General features: G+C 34.8%; 1 protein-coding gene across 1 annotated transcript in view; it reads left to right on the top strand.

Annotated features, from left to right (window-relative positions):
* DCDC1 (doublecortin domain containing 1) overlaps positions 1-15,170 on the top strand; it is a 279,224-nt gene that overhangs the window by 115,398 nt on the left and 148,656 nt on the right. The window contains exon 10 of the mRNA XM_081153073.1: positions 8,030-8,122. Coding sequence (XP_081009199.1) covers positions 8,030-8,122 — 93 coding nt within the window. The remainder of the gene's footprint in view (positions 1-8,029; positions 8,123-15,170) is intronic.

Raw genomic sequence — 15,170 nt, 5'->3', positions numbered from 1 at the left:
CTCTCTCTCATTTATATATATGAATGGATAAACAAAATGTGGTATATAGATATTTTGTTGACACACATTTGGGTCACTTCCATCTTTTGGCTATTGTGATTATGGCTACATTTAATTGAAGAATTTTATTATTTAAAATAAGTATTGAGATTGAATAATCTCAGTGGGTAAACTTATTTTTTATAAGATGCTTAAAAATGTTGATATAATTCCATAATTAGTTTTATTTCATTCATTATCATTTCTTTGACATGCTCTAAGCATTTTATTTGTAAGTACTTATTGTCTTAATTTGAAAGTCATAACTTTTGAGCCCTAATGTGCACTTTAGCCTAAATACCAAAATGACAGACATGGGCAGAGGGCATGGATATGGAGGAGCTCATGGCCAGATTTAGTATTCAGATTTGAATTATCTGACCTGTAGCGTATGTATAAATTTTTGAAAAAATTATTTGCCAACATCCAAAAGTCAACTTTTTCATTAAATTCTAGGTTTTTTGTTTCTCAGAGAATCTGGAATATCTGGCAGTACATTGGACCACTTTCCACATGACAAAATTCTGCCACCTTTTGACAAAATTTTTGAAATTTGTAAATTCGCCAGTGGAATATAGATTCTATATGTTCTACTTCTCTTGTTTATACATTTCTAGCCCCTGACTCACACTTGACCCCTAGAGCTGTGCTGTACTTGACATATGACTAGTCCAAATCGAGACATGCTGTAAGTGTGAAATTCACACTGGATATCAAAGATTTAGTATGAAAGATGATGTAATATCTAATTAATAATTTTGTGCTGATTTATGTTTAAATGGTAATATTTTGGTTAAATAAATTACTAAAATAAATTTAGCCTGTTTTTCACCTTTTTTAAATGTGGCTGCTTGACAATTTAAGATTACATATGTGCCTCACATTACATTTCTGTTGGAAAGTGTTGCTCTCAATGTTTATGGCCTAATATAGGGGTTGCTAAGCTATAGCCCATGGCCCAAACCTTACTGTTTACCTGTTTTCGGATGATACACAAGTTAAGAATGGTTTTCACAGATCTATATTTGCAAGTTGTTTGATTATAAGGAACATTAGCTTTGAACCCCAATTCAGTGAGATGTTCACCCCCCCCAAAGAATTTCATTTTTTCTCATTAGTAGAAATGTTTCACAAAATATTGTACTCAATCATTATTATTACATTTTAATTTCATCAAAATTTATGAAATTTGTTTTTACCCAGCTCCCAACCCTCTCCCCTCTGGCAATCATTAGTCTGTTTTCAGCATCTATGCGTCTGTTTCTATTTTGTTTGTTCATTTATTTTATTCTTTAGATTCCATATATAAGTCAAATCATATGGTATTTGTTTTTCTCTGTCTCACTTATTTCACAGAATAATTCTAGACATGAAGTGAAAGTTAGGTAAGGAATTATTACCCAAGTGGCATTGTTTCATTAATAATTGCTGACAGTCAGTGGATCTTAACACACTTTCTGTTTTGTACCAAATTCAAACTAAATTCCACTAGACTAAAGTCTCTAAATGCAATTTATTTTCATTAACATCATCAACAAATCAATTTGTATTAATAGAATTCTGATTTTTCACTCTGGAATATGAAGGAAAAATTTGCCAATTTGTTATTGTCTAGCTGTTTTCTCCATTTATTAATCATATCTTCTGATGTACCCAAGACATAATTAAAAATCATGGGTGCTGGAGTCAGACCTGTCAGGATTTGAATCCCAGTCCTTCAGTTTTCTTTGCTTTGTGCTCAAGAGCAAGTTATTTAACCTCTTTGAGCATCATTTTCTCAACTTCCTGAAGCCCTTTTGAGGACTGAATGCTATGATGCCTCAGCAGTGCTCCAAACAGTGTGACAGAGTAGACAATGAGAGTCCCACCCTCAGCTCTACCCAGCTTTGCGCTCTCTCATCTCAGTTCACTGTTAAGAAGCATTAGATATAGCTTAATGTAGTTATTAAATAAGAATGCATAAGCTTCCATTGCTCTCCTACCCATTCCCTCAGAGAAGCTTAGTAGGCTGTTAGCAATTTTACAAGTCAGGTGACAATAATATTTTATCTTTTTTTGTCTCTTTTTGTAATTTTTTTGTTGTCTTTTCAACTATATTTTATCTTTTAAAGATTGAGATACAATGAGAGAAAAGGCAATTATGTTGGGGCAAATGTGGATGGAGATTTTAAAAATGAGTAGTAAGACACAGATATTGGTGGGTAAGAAGAAAAGAAGCAATGCTAATCAGAGTCTGTCCTTTTTAAATTACAAGTTTCATGCATATATATGTATTAATATTGTAGAATATTTAATTATAGAAATATTAGTTTCATTATTTCTTTTTCCCCCCAAATTTTTGGTCATTATTTTTTAGAGGTATTATAGAATAAATGCCTTTTTCAAGGCCCAAACAAATTATATGATATAATTGTGTATTAATTTGAGGAAAGCCAGCAGGTAGGGTTGAGCTGTGTTGATGGATAGACAGTTGTGCACCCTGGGTGTGGGTACCAAGCACTCTGGTGCTCACTCTTGAATATACTCTTAGAGGTCCATCCTCGACTCAGTTGGAGAATCATTGGTCACTTGACAACAGTTCTAGAAGTATATCTGGCTGGACTCTCCTGGGGGCTCTCAGGGTCAGTAACCATGTGTTTTAGCATATTAGAGGCCCTTAGCAGCGATGTCATGTCCATTGAGAAACCCATATGTCATGGTTTAACCTACTGTTTAAGAAAATTGTTTGACCAGAGAATCCCCATCACCTACGACCCAGCACATGGTTTGGGAAACAGTTGTCTAATGAAAAATAAAATCACTTAGAATGTGAAGATTTTCATCTATTACTACTAATCCCCCGCAGGTACTTACTGAATGTCTGCTGCCTGCCAGTTATGGTTGGATTCATTGGATATAAGAGAATGACAAGATATGGCTCTTTACCTCAGGGACAAACACAGGAAAACAATTAGGGAAATGCTGACTGCTGACCTGCAGTTCTCAATGGACTGCTGGCTCTCTGAAGGTCCAAAGGCATCTAATTGATTATATATATAATTTGCTTCATGCATTGTTCCTATCAGCACTGGCATTTAGTAAAAATACTAGATAAAAGGAGGGATGAAGGGAGGGGCACTATTTGTAGTATATGGCAGTATATTTTGGCTCATCTATGCCTGTGGGGAGAGGGCAAAGCCAGAGTAGGCTTCACAGATGAGGTTGGACCAAAGCTAGGCCACAAAGGCTTGATGAGGACAGTGTTCCCATCATTGCAGGAAATAATAGTTGGAAACAGACTTATTGAAGATGTAAGGTGCATCACACCTAGCCTAACCCATATTCAGGTACCGTTCTGTGAGGATAGTGGCCTATCTGGCCTCTCCTATTTGTACCTAGAAAAAGGTCTAGTCCAGTCGTTGCCTGTGGAAGCCTGTTATACTACTTACTGCTATGGTTTTCTGAATTGTGAGGGGAAATGAGATCAGCTGGAATCAGTTCTGCGTTCCCAACTCTCTTCTTCTCTACAGCTCCAACTTTATCTAATTAAGAGCTAGGCGTTTGTTTCAAGATTTCAGATAGCACCCCCTCCACTAGAACCATTTATTAAAGATACCCACATGTATTTTTTATTTGCCCAACCTAATTATAAACCTTGACTCTTGGTCTGGTGTTTCTCCATAGTCCCTAGTTTGATTCTAAATAAATAGTAGGTTTCAATAAATTTTAAGATGAAATAAGTAAGACTATGATAATATTTACATCTTATGAATTGTAGGTTCAGTTCAATTTTAAAGGATATTTAAATTATTTTTTAAATAAAAAATAGTTCATATTTCTTTAACTTATCACAAATGTCGAACACATGACATCCTTCCTTAAACAAATTCACACACAGACACACACACTTTGAAAACTCCGTTTGAAAGTCCTAAGAATCACCCTTAGTATTTCTGGCAGGAACAGATAGCATTTATTTGACATGTTGACCTAGTCACTAGTTTGATTTTGTACATTTGAACTTTCCTAACCATTGCCTGTATTTTGGTTTCATCTTCATTGACATGTAGGAAACCAAAAATATCAGCCTCATCCAATTCTAAATGATACAGACTCATTTTTATTTAACTCCTTTACGGAATATATTTTTGCGTGGTCATTCTTTTTCGATTCCATTAACGCATTTCCAGACATAAACTATTTAGGTTGACAAAATTCAGAGTTTTTCCTGGACATCTATGATACCAAACAGTGGCTTCCCCCACTCTCCTAGCAGCCACCTCCTGTTCCCATACGTAAATGGCAGCCAGCAATGGCTGGAAACAAAGGACTCTCTCCCAGCCCCTGAATACAGTGACATTCATTCTGAGAGAAGCAGGGCCAGCTTTTTGAAAGCCGACTTCTTCAGCCCGACAATAACACACAATGAGTTATTGACTTGTTTATATACGGAGCTCTTTTCAGTAACTAACTCTGACTCCCACAGTCTGGACAAATGATTGATTTCGTGGTTAGAAAAAGAGAAAGCTCTTGCGCTAAACTCTGTAGTGCAAACTACTTCTTCCCCATTTGTTCCCTAACTGAATAGGACCTTATTAAAATGCACTTTCCAAAAAAATACCTGCAGCTGGCCTTTATAACCATGTTTTGTATATATAAATAAGTAATTTGTCCCAGTCTTTTGTACATTAACAGACCATTGGGAAACTTGTCAATATATATGAAGGCTGATTGTCCTCTTGTTTATGCTACACTGTATTGCCTGTATTGATCTACATGTAAAGTATGGATCAAATAATTTATTAATAAATCAATATCTACTGATCAAAACCTTGGATTTTTGATATAAAGATAGATTTAATTTTCTTGTTGGGTTATGTTGCTTTATTAAGGACTTTATACACAGCACATGTCACATGCTTCACAGTTGAGTCATTAGCTGTTCTGAATATAGAGAACACTACGTGCAGAACTACAGTCCGCTGAGAGTTTGGTTGGACTAATAGGCTCTCCCTCTTCAGTTACTACTTAAATGGGATGTCAGTATAAATTAGGTAGAACACACCAGCTTATTTGATTACTGTATCTTTTCTAAAGACACTAATGATTGCACTCTAAAGTTTTACTTTAGAGGTATTTTCTCATAAAATAGATTTTATTTGACCTTACTATATTTTAACCTGTTTATACAGTTAGCCTTTGAACAGTATTTGTTTTCTCTGCCTGACTTGTTTCACTTAGGGTAATGCCCTCAGAGGTCATCCTTTTTGTTTGTTTTTTAATTTGAAGTTAATTTGAAGTTTCTATTCTGAGGCCAGAACATCGTGGACATGACTCATCCATAGGGTCACCAGGAACCAGAGCCGACTCTACAGCACGTGGCACATATACTCTGTACACAAAAATTAACCTCAGAAATTTCCAACCTGTTGATTAAAAAATATTTCATATATTTTAGTTAAGAACAGCAAATCAAAAGCATCTAGTTTTATTTTAATGAAGAAATAGGGTGCTCTCCTCCAAAGTGACAGGAGATAAGAATCCTACTCTTGTCACGTCCTGGGACTTGAGGTGAGAGATGCTGTTAGCACTGCTTATTATTACTACCTTAGGGTGAAAGTGCACTCTCTGAATTTGAGATTTTACTTTCAGTAATTTTCTCTAAGTGCTTGTATTAAATATCTCATTTCCGGAATGTCTGGTCTGTTTCCAGAGAAGGCCCCGTATGTGTATCCTTATAGTTTGTTGACCATTTAATTTCCAGTGTCTTGCTGGATTCTCTATTTGGTACTATGCATATGGTGCTTTTCAGTAACACTGATACACTTTTCCCTCAAGCTTATGTAGATTAGTACAGTATTTCGTTGAACGTTGAGTATTGGAATGAGGTGATTTTTTCCAGCCGTACCTCTTTCAAAGGAAAGAATTTCCACCTTTTAAAGACTTCCCTGGAAGCAAATGTAAATGTCATGGTCCTGAGAGACTGCATTAGAATCTGACTTACTACTGTGGCATCAAAGAATTTTTGTACTTACGTTTTTGTTTTGTTTTGCTTTGCTTAAAAAATATCTGCTCTGAATGTTTTTGCACTTGGAAATTAATTTTGTAAAGAATGGATGAGCTTGGTGAGTATTTCCCTAGTCACACTCCAACACACTTATCTCCCCATGAGATGAGAATCCCCCAATAGAGAAATAACCATGGAGACCTGACACTGTATGTTGTGCCTCACCTTACAGATAGATTTCCATGAATGGAAGTTCAATGTGATGTTTGGCTTTTTATAATATTATGTTTTTCATATTACTGCAGCACAGGAAAAAATATTGCTTGGGGAGAATGGGTCTAAGGATAGTCTCACATGATATTTTCCCCATTTTATTGAGATGTAATTGACATACAGCACTGTGTAAGTCTAAAGTGTATAGCATAATGACTCTCATGTATCATGAAATGATAACCACAGTAAGTTCAGTTAACAGCCATTATCTTATATAGATACAAAAAAACAACAGCAATGTTTTTTACCTTGCGATGAGAACTCTTAAGACCTACTCTCCTGAAACTTTCAAATATACCATACAGCACTGTTAACTATAGTCATCATGTGGTACATTACATGATTGTTTCAGTAGTTCTTAATCTAGGACAGGGATCAGCCTGCCACTTGTTTGTTTTTTGTTTTATTGAGGCCTAGCTACGCTCATTCATGTATAAATTGTCTGTTTCATGCTATAAGGTCTTAGTTGAGTAATTGCAGCAGAGACTGTATGAGCCCCCTCCCCCAAGCCTAAAATATTTACTGTCTGGCCCTTTACAGAAATGTTTGTCAATTACTTATCTAAGTTGGTCATCAGATTCACCTAAAGATCCCTGGCCTTTCCCTCCACTAAAACAAAATCTCTGATATACTGAGCTGTATCATATGTCATTGGATGAAGAGTTCACAGGTTTGATATTATTCATATATCATGTGTGCACAGTTAGATTGAGGAGGCCATATCGTTGGCCCCACCTCCACTCTATCCCAAGTTTAAGAGTGGGATAGGGTATGGGTGAAAGATTCATGTTAACTCAAACATAATTTGTCAGGTATACAATTGAGGAAGCCTATTTAAAACAACAGCAACAACATTAACAGAACAAACAAAACAAAGTAAAAAAATGGTCATTATTCATTTTTAATCCTTAATAAGGAAATACAACATGGCAAGTCCATTGCTTAAGAAGATCTGTTCAAGGTTCCAATTCAGAGGATTCTGTATCAGGCTATTTTCTTTATTTCTGCTAATGCCAATCTGTTGAGTGAATACTATTGTAAGAGTTTAGCTTTTTCTGTTTGTTGAAAGTAGTATTTTGTTTCCATGGGGACTGTTTATAAAAAAATATAGAATGGGCTACATTCACCTTTTTATAACAAGAGTTAGCGTCTGTAGCAGACCTTTATCTGGCTTTGTGAACAGAGCAGATCAGAGGTTCAGGTATTTCAGATACATTATCCTTTGTCGTGAAATATTATAAACCATCTTGTACCATTCTAGAGTGTTTGAATTGACATTCACTTTTGGTTTATGTCCTTGAATTCTTATCCTGATGTATCAGCAACCAATTTATTCCCTACTGGCAATAAAAGACTGAAATAGGAAATATCAGCCTAATTTTTAAAAGCTGCTATGCTCATTTTGATAAAATGCCCTTAAATAGTACTCATCATTGTCAATGTCTCCATGAGGGACTCCCTCCCAAGTCATATCTCAGGAGATTTAAAAGCAACAAAAGTGGAAGTGAAAAATTCACTGTTACATGTTTTAAATATAAAAATAAACTTTTGTCTTATTTAATCTCAATGGAGTTAGTCTATTTTCACAAAAGTATGTGCCAAATTAATTTGAAATTACCTTCCACGATTATGCTAAATCAGTCGTTTGAGTAAAGGTTGCCATTAGGAGTAAATAGATATTTATTTATTTATTTATTTATTTATTTATTTATTTATTTATTTATTTTCTAGTTGAACGTGGCCGTGGATGAACAGAAAGAGAAAGTTACTGAAAAAGTCATTCTCTCAATGACAGCAAAGGAACTCCACAAGGCACAGGAAGACGTAAGGAACTTTCTTTTTAAACTATGTTATAACATCGCAATGAGCACTAATTTTAAAATTAAGACAAATTTTACTTGGGTCTGTTGGCAAACCAACTATAGTTACCTGGTAACAATATAATGAAAAAAAATTGGGCAAAACTGGGAATCATTTCATTGATATAGGCAGCTTAAAAAATAATTATATGCTTGAAAGAATAGCTCATATTATAAATTTCTGAAAAATACTCAGGGATACTTTCTCATAAATTTTTTAACTTAGGAAATCATCACATGCTTCTTGAATCTGAAAATTATAAAATGCTCTAATAGGAAAACCGTTAAAATTTTGTTGGCCTTTAAATGAACACTAAATCTTATTTTTGTTTTCTGGCTTTCTAGGAATAGAACTGTTGTTATGAATTTTAGAAATGCTAACCATGTTATCCGTTATCAAGGAATAGCTGTAGTTTACAAATGCCAAGCCTAGGAGAGCTGATGGCAAGATTCTGTTGTCAACATTGTCATGAAGAACTATTAAAGCAAGGCTTCCTCTCCCCAAGGCTCACGCTGTGAAGCTGACAGCACCGCCCATAAATGAAATTTTAATACAAAATTGGTGTTAGACAAAAGGGGAAAATGATTTTTATGTAGTTTCCTGGAATACAAAAGCATTTACTCTTTCTGAAGAAAGCTCATGGGTTGGTTCATTTCCATGTACCACTGTCAGTAAATGAAATCTACAAGCAACTTGAAGAGTAAGACTGTGAATATTTAAAAATTAAACTTGCATGTCATTCTCTTCTGACATTTTAGCAAATAAATCTACCCAAGCTTCGGGGTTTTAATATTTTCTTATTTTGAATATATCTCCTTTGCTAACTATGGATTTTACAATAGATGAACAGGTACAATGCATCAAATTTTCCTGAGTGAATTCAAGTCTTACGTCAGAGACTACATTAATACTTAGGAGTTAAGTGTGTCCAGTATGAAAGACTATTGTAAACACTGATTGGTAATCTCAGTAGAAAATATTTCGTGAGAAAAATTCAACTTGAGTAATTACTAAAATGTAACAAATAACAATTGTATAGATTTGCGATAGTCAGTTCTGACTCATTCCACTTAATAGTAACAAGTAAAAAGAGTAGGTTGCTAATTATAAATCTTAAAATTTTTTTCCTCTATTCATTTAAAAAAATTTTTTATCACAGCTGGAGAGTTTTATTACATTTTTACAGTAAGTTTAAAATGAATCTATCATGCATCTTGGTATGGTAAACTTTAGAAAATGCAAATAAACATCTCTAGTATAATTAAAATTATAGCTATAACACAAATTATTATTATAGGTGAAATAGAAAATGAAAGAATGGGCAAATTAACTATTTTCTGCCTTTTAAATATTGTAATTGTTTCGCACTTTGATATTTTATGAAAATTGCAGTTTCAATGGAACTGAAAGCTTGAAGTGGCCCAGGGAAATGATCATTATACTAAATATATCATCTTGAATGCTACCTTGGAAATGAAAATTACCTTTCCTGGAAAAATCCAACAGTATTATGCATATTTCATATTTCTTCTTTATTATCACCTTAATGCCTGTTTAGTACCTATATACCTCAGCACCCTTCCTGCCCAGTACTTTATTTGGTTATATATCTGCTTGATCAGCTGTAGCTCCAAATGCCTTTGGTTTGTTTCAGAAATCAAATGCACAGTAAAGGGAATATGTATTTTTGTGTGTGCGAACATGTGTGTGGAATAACCTCTAAATGTATTCTGTACACTATGAGAATAACTTCTACATCATTACTTTGAAAGTGATTATATTAATACTGATTTGTAATTTCTAGTATTTTGATTAGAAAAAGCCAGTGACATCCAGTTTTGGCCCTACTTCGTATACAAAGATGCAAAGTTGTGACGCTGAAGAGACATACAGAATTGGGGAAGGGGGACTATTTTAATATTTATTTTGGCCCACAATTTACTTTTTTACAAAAATACTATATTATTAGATATTTCAAAACCTCAGCTAAACATCATGAAACCTGAGATTTAGATTTAGAATTCTGCTGACTATAGTTTTATCTTAAAATCCGGTTTGATTTCATATCAGTTTTCTACATGAAACCTGGGAGTAATAAGGTATTCAGCCTAAGACCACTTGGAGGTGATGACATATATTAAACTACATCAAGCTTTTTGGAAATGGTCTACTGGAAAGCTGCATGTAATTTATTATTGTTGGTTTAAAAGTGTGTTATTCCAGGTTGTCTGAAAAGTAAATACCTAGGTGGGAATAAATGTGAATGAATTTTATTAGAAGAAATGCCTATGAGAGAAAATGGGCAGAGCTGTAGATGAGGCTGGGAGACATGTCAGACTGAGATGCACACTGGACACGAGTGAAGGGAGGAGGAGAGGAAGACCGGTGGAAGCACCCTAGGCTGTTGTGCAATCTAAGGAAGGTTCAGCAAAGCTGGTGGTGTATCTATCCTTGAGCCAAAATTGTCTATCAGAGGAGTCCTATGACCACCTGGGATGGACTTGCCTTAGTCTTCTCAGCCAGTGGTACCAACTGGGTGGTGGATTTCAGAGCACAGTAGCAGGCACCCTTGGTCAATTATGCTCCTGTAGTTAGAGGTCAGTGAGACACGTTCTTACTGCTTCCTCCAAAGGTATAGTTCACCTCGCCCTCGTTGCCGTCAGCATAGTCTATTGCCAGGTGGGTTATAAAAACATTGAAAATATTTCTATTTTTAATCACCTCTTTCCCCATGAGAGGATGGGGATTTTAGAGTCTTGAATAAGCCTAAAGGCAGCACATAAGGGACCTATGGCTGGAAACAAAATAAATCTCCTTCCAAAATATTTTCCATCTCAGCAGTGGTCTAGGAAACTATTAAAAGGTTGGGAGTAATCAAAGTGGTAGGAACCAGGGGTGGTACACACTTCAGGTTTCCTTGTAGTTATTCTGCAGCTTCCAAATCAAGAGATAATGAATTTTGCTCACAGTCCCCATATCTCCTAGTCTTCATTCATTCAGGTCGGGGTTATGCTCACTTCTTAACCTGAAAAACACTGTACTCTTGGGCCTAAGACAAATTAGAGATTTTAGGAAGTTTAAAATACCCATTTTCATCTCCATGCCCCTTCCTGGTTCTTCTTAATTGTGTTGTGAATTAGAAAGTTTCTTGGTCTCCAGTTTAAGCCCTCACCTGGCTTTGAGCCCATCCTGTATGTTACATGCCAAGATGACATTCCTAACATCGAGGCTGCTGCCCTTTGTGCTGATTTCAAGTGACAGTCCAGTGCGAAGTGCTCTAGGGTCCTCCTTACTGACATAGATGGACTCAAGGCCACGCAGAATTCAGGCAGACAGCTGAACTTTGAACTCATCAATAGAAAACCCAGGAGCTTCTCCAAGAGTCACTCATTATAAGCAAAGTACAGTACTCGGAAGGTTTGGTTCAGAATGTACAACTTCAATACATATACATTTTAGAACGATTATAAACAAACTATTTTGTGCTAACTCTAAATCATCTTGAGAATTTAATTCGGTTCAAGGGTTGCGTGAATGTATCACAAAACAGGACCAAGCTGCCCTACGTGTTATGCAGAAACCTACATGTATGTTTATAGACAGGTGTGCATTTGCATTCTTTCAGAAGTGGAGTTTGTTTCCTGCTCAGAATACTCAAATTTTTTTTTTGTTACCTTCTGCTCATTTGTCACTCTCTCAAATTCTGAACAAGTGTCACTTCCGTGCAGCACTTGCAGGGAGGGTGAGGAGTAGAATGTGTCGGCTCCGCTGCACAATGAGGTGGTGCGTTTTTCAGCATATGCATACGTAAGCCTTCTTTTGTGAATGGGACTGATAGGGTCAGATAATGTTTAAAGGGAAAGGCTTTATGTCTCTCAGGCCTCTATGTTTCCACATGGATGCTCCCACACACACATAGATTGAATTATGAACAGACCCATTAATGCTGGGATCACAAAAGGTCAAGTTTTGTCTTCTTTTACCTCTATTCACATTGCCTTTGTAGAAAGGGGGAAAAAAGGATTTGCAGAAAAAAAAAGATTCATGATGAAGAATTTTAAAGAACATTTTCCCCCCTTTTAGCAACATCTGTGATTTGAAAAAAAATGATATTATGTAAAGTAATTCAGAAGTATTGTATTACCTACCCTATTTTAGTACGTGGGTTAGTTCATGTGTAGGGTTACTTTTATGGTTAACAAGTTATAATAATAACTGAGGACAAATATAGCACTTTGAGGATAAAAGGCCTTATGAATATGTAAAGGTACAAAGTTTTAATAAAATTGGATGGAATTTTATCAAAATGTCAGTGGCACGATTATATATTTTCTAATATGTTTAAGATGTTAATTTTTTCTAGAACATCTTATTTGATTGTTTTAAGTTGTTAAAAAAACAGGTGATAATTGGTGAAATTAAATTTGACATACATTAACAAATAATCATGAGGGCAATGAAAACAGCAAAAATTATAGAGAAACTTTTTGCAGCAATGAAGAATTCATAGGAAATGAAACTTTTAAGGCTTTAACCAACAACAGTCCTTTAGAAGGCAAATTACATCATCAGTTGTATGGTTGGTTGATTTCTGATGTCACATGAAATTCCCTATCGGGGAAAGGCTATGGATTGTGACAGTAAAACCAGTCATGTATAAAAATACTCTCAAATCAAAGCCCAAAATTTCTCCCTCTCTCACTCCCTCCCTCTCTCTCTCTCTTTTGGTGGCTTGCTATAGCACAAGCTGTAGTATGTAAAATTTAAAAGAACAGTATTACTGACCAGCAAAATACATCGCATGATACTTAGTGTACTTTAAAGACTACATAAAATTACATCTTCCTGAATCATAGGACACTTGGGAATAGGTTCAAAGAGGATCAGTGCTTTCCAAAAATGGAGCCTTTCTATTTAAGGCCTTTGATTCTTGAATTTTAGTTTTGACAGAAAACTGTAAGAGGGAGTTAGCTGGCCTGTATTGGTCACTAGTTTTGGAATGATAAATACTATTATCCATAATTTTTGATGATAATACTGCTGGAAGATAGTATGGTGAAGATGAGGCTAAAAACATCGTCTAATATGGGATCATTTATCATTTCCCTATTTTAAATGATACAGCTTTCTTAAAGATCTAACAGTACTATGGAAATCACAGAAATTTGTTCCAGAAAGTAAGAAAGATCTTGAATCTTGAACACCAAGCTGAGGAACCTGGGGGAGCAACTGGAGGTTTCAGTATGCTATTGGAGGTAGATTAATTCAGTTGAGGTGGCAGGGTGGATTAGAAGGGCAGAGACCAGGGACAGCCAGACCGCTCAGTAGATGTTTTGATAATCCAAATAAAGGGTGGTGATGAGGGGATGATGGCTTGGACCAGAGTATTACTTAAAAGAAACGAAATGAATGAGAGGCAATATATGTTAGAAGAAGGGTTGGCAAACTGCAGTCCTGGGGCCAAATCTAGCCCATTACTTGTTTTTCTTAATAAAATTTTATTGGAACTTATTGTTTACATACTGACTACCTGCTTTCAAACTACAACTACAGGGTTGGATAGTTTTGATAGAGATGATATGGCCCATAAGGTGAAGATATTTATTATCTGGCCCTTAAAGAGAAAAAAGTTTATCAATCTTTTATTTAGAAGGAAAGATTGTTTAAAGGAAGCAGATGGTTGATCTCATAGGTACACATAAGAGAGAGATGGATACCAAAGAAAAATAGGAAGCATTTAAGTAGCTTGTTTATAAGGCTTCTGAAGTTGTTGGGAAAAGTTAAATTTAGTTGAAGTAATATATAATAGAATATTATATATGTTCATGAGATGTATATAATCTCAGACTACCTAGACATTGAATGAGGTGGAGAATCTATGTAGCAAATAGTTTCAGATTTTTATCTGCTTCATGTGAAAGAGGGGTTGGGCTAGAAAGATAGTCCAAGAAAAACAGTTAAATTTAATATGTAGAAAACACTTAAACATGAAAATAATAATATAACATTTATATAAGGCATCTATTATAGGTTAGACATGTGCTATCCATTTTAAAAATCTCATTTAATTTTTAATATGGTAAGGCCAGTGTTGTTCTTTGCTCATGGATAAGACTTTTATTACCTCTTAAAAATCTCTCAGTCAGTAAATATGAGAGCCAGGATTTTAACCCAAGGTTTCAGAGTCCATGCTCTATTCGGAGTCATTCGTAATTCTAAATGGGTCTAATTTGAATACTTTGCAGAGCCACGGATAAAATGAATTTCTACTTTTCATCTTTTTTGGTCACTACTAAATATTGACCAGTATTTATGTAGGAATCCAATCTACTAGAGAGAATATAAATTTGCAAAACACAATGAAAAGTCAAAGAATGGTAATGATTTTTAATTTGTAAACTAAATGGATTAAAACATTCAACAGTATTTCTGAATCCTTAGCATGTCTAATTAATAACGCATAGGTCAATCTCATATCTCTCTTAAATATGCTGATTATAAATCTTGAAATGTAAAGATAAAGGGTACATGTTTCTAAGCCTTTGCTGTTTCTGGAAAAGTTCCATGCGTTATTCAGAAATTGATACATATTCAAAACATTGTCTAGAATAGCCCTTTAAAGTAGCGCTATTTGGGAAAATTGTATTTCAGAAATTTGGAAAATTATATTTTTGGATATTTGGAAGGAAGATATCATATTGATCTATTTAAAAGGCCAACAAATGTTAATGAAGTTAATATTAAAAATTTATCACATATAGATGGTAAAATAAAATATTCTAAAAAGGAAGGTACATAAAATTAAATGTTGTTGGCACATATATTAGATTGTTTAAAGTCTTAAGGAGATTTTATTCCATTTAAAAGTCCTTGGCAAACTTGTCAGATGTATATATTTTTTATACATAGAGATATTTTTCATTCAGCAATTGTAAGTGACTACCTATGCCATACTATTGAAATGCAAAAGTTACAAATTTTTCTATCAGTAAAACTTGTTGATGAAGGAATG

This window comes from Miniopterus schreibersii (assembly GCF_964146895.1).
Source record: "Miniopterus schreibersii genome assembly, chromosome: 12".
NCBI classification, from domain to species: domain Eukaryota; kingdom Metazoa; phylum Chordata; class Mammalia; order Chiroptera; family Miniopteridae; genus Miniopterus; species Miniopterus schreibersii.
The sequence above is the reverse complement of the archived record's forward strand: the minus strand, read 5'-3'. Positions and strand labels throughout refer to the sequence as shown.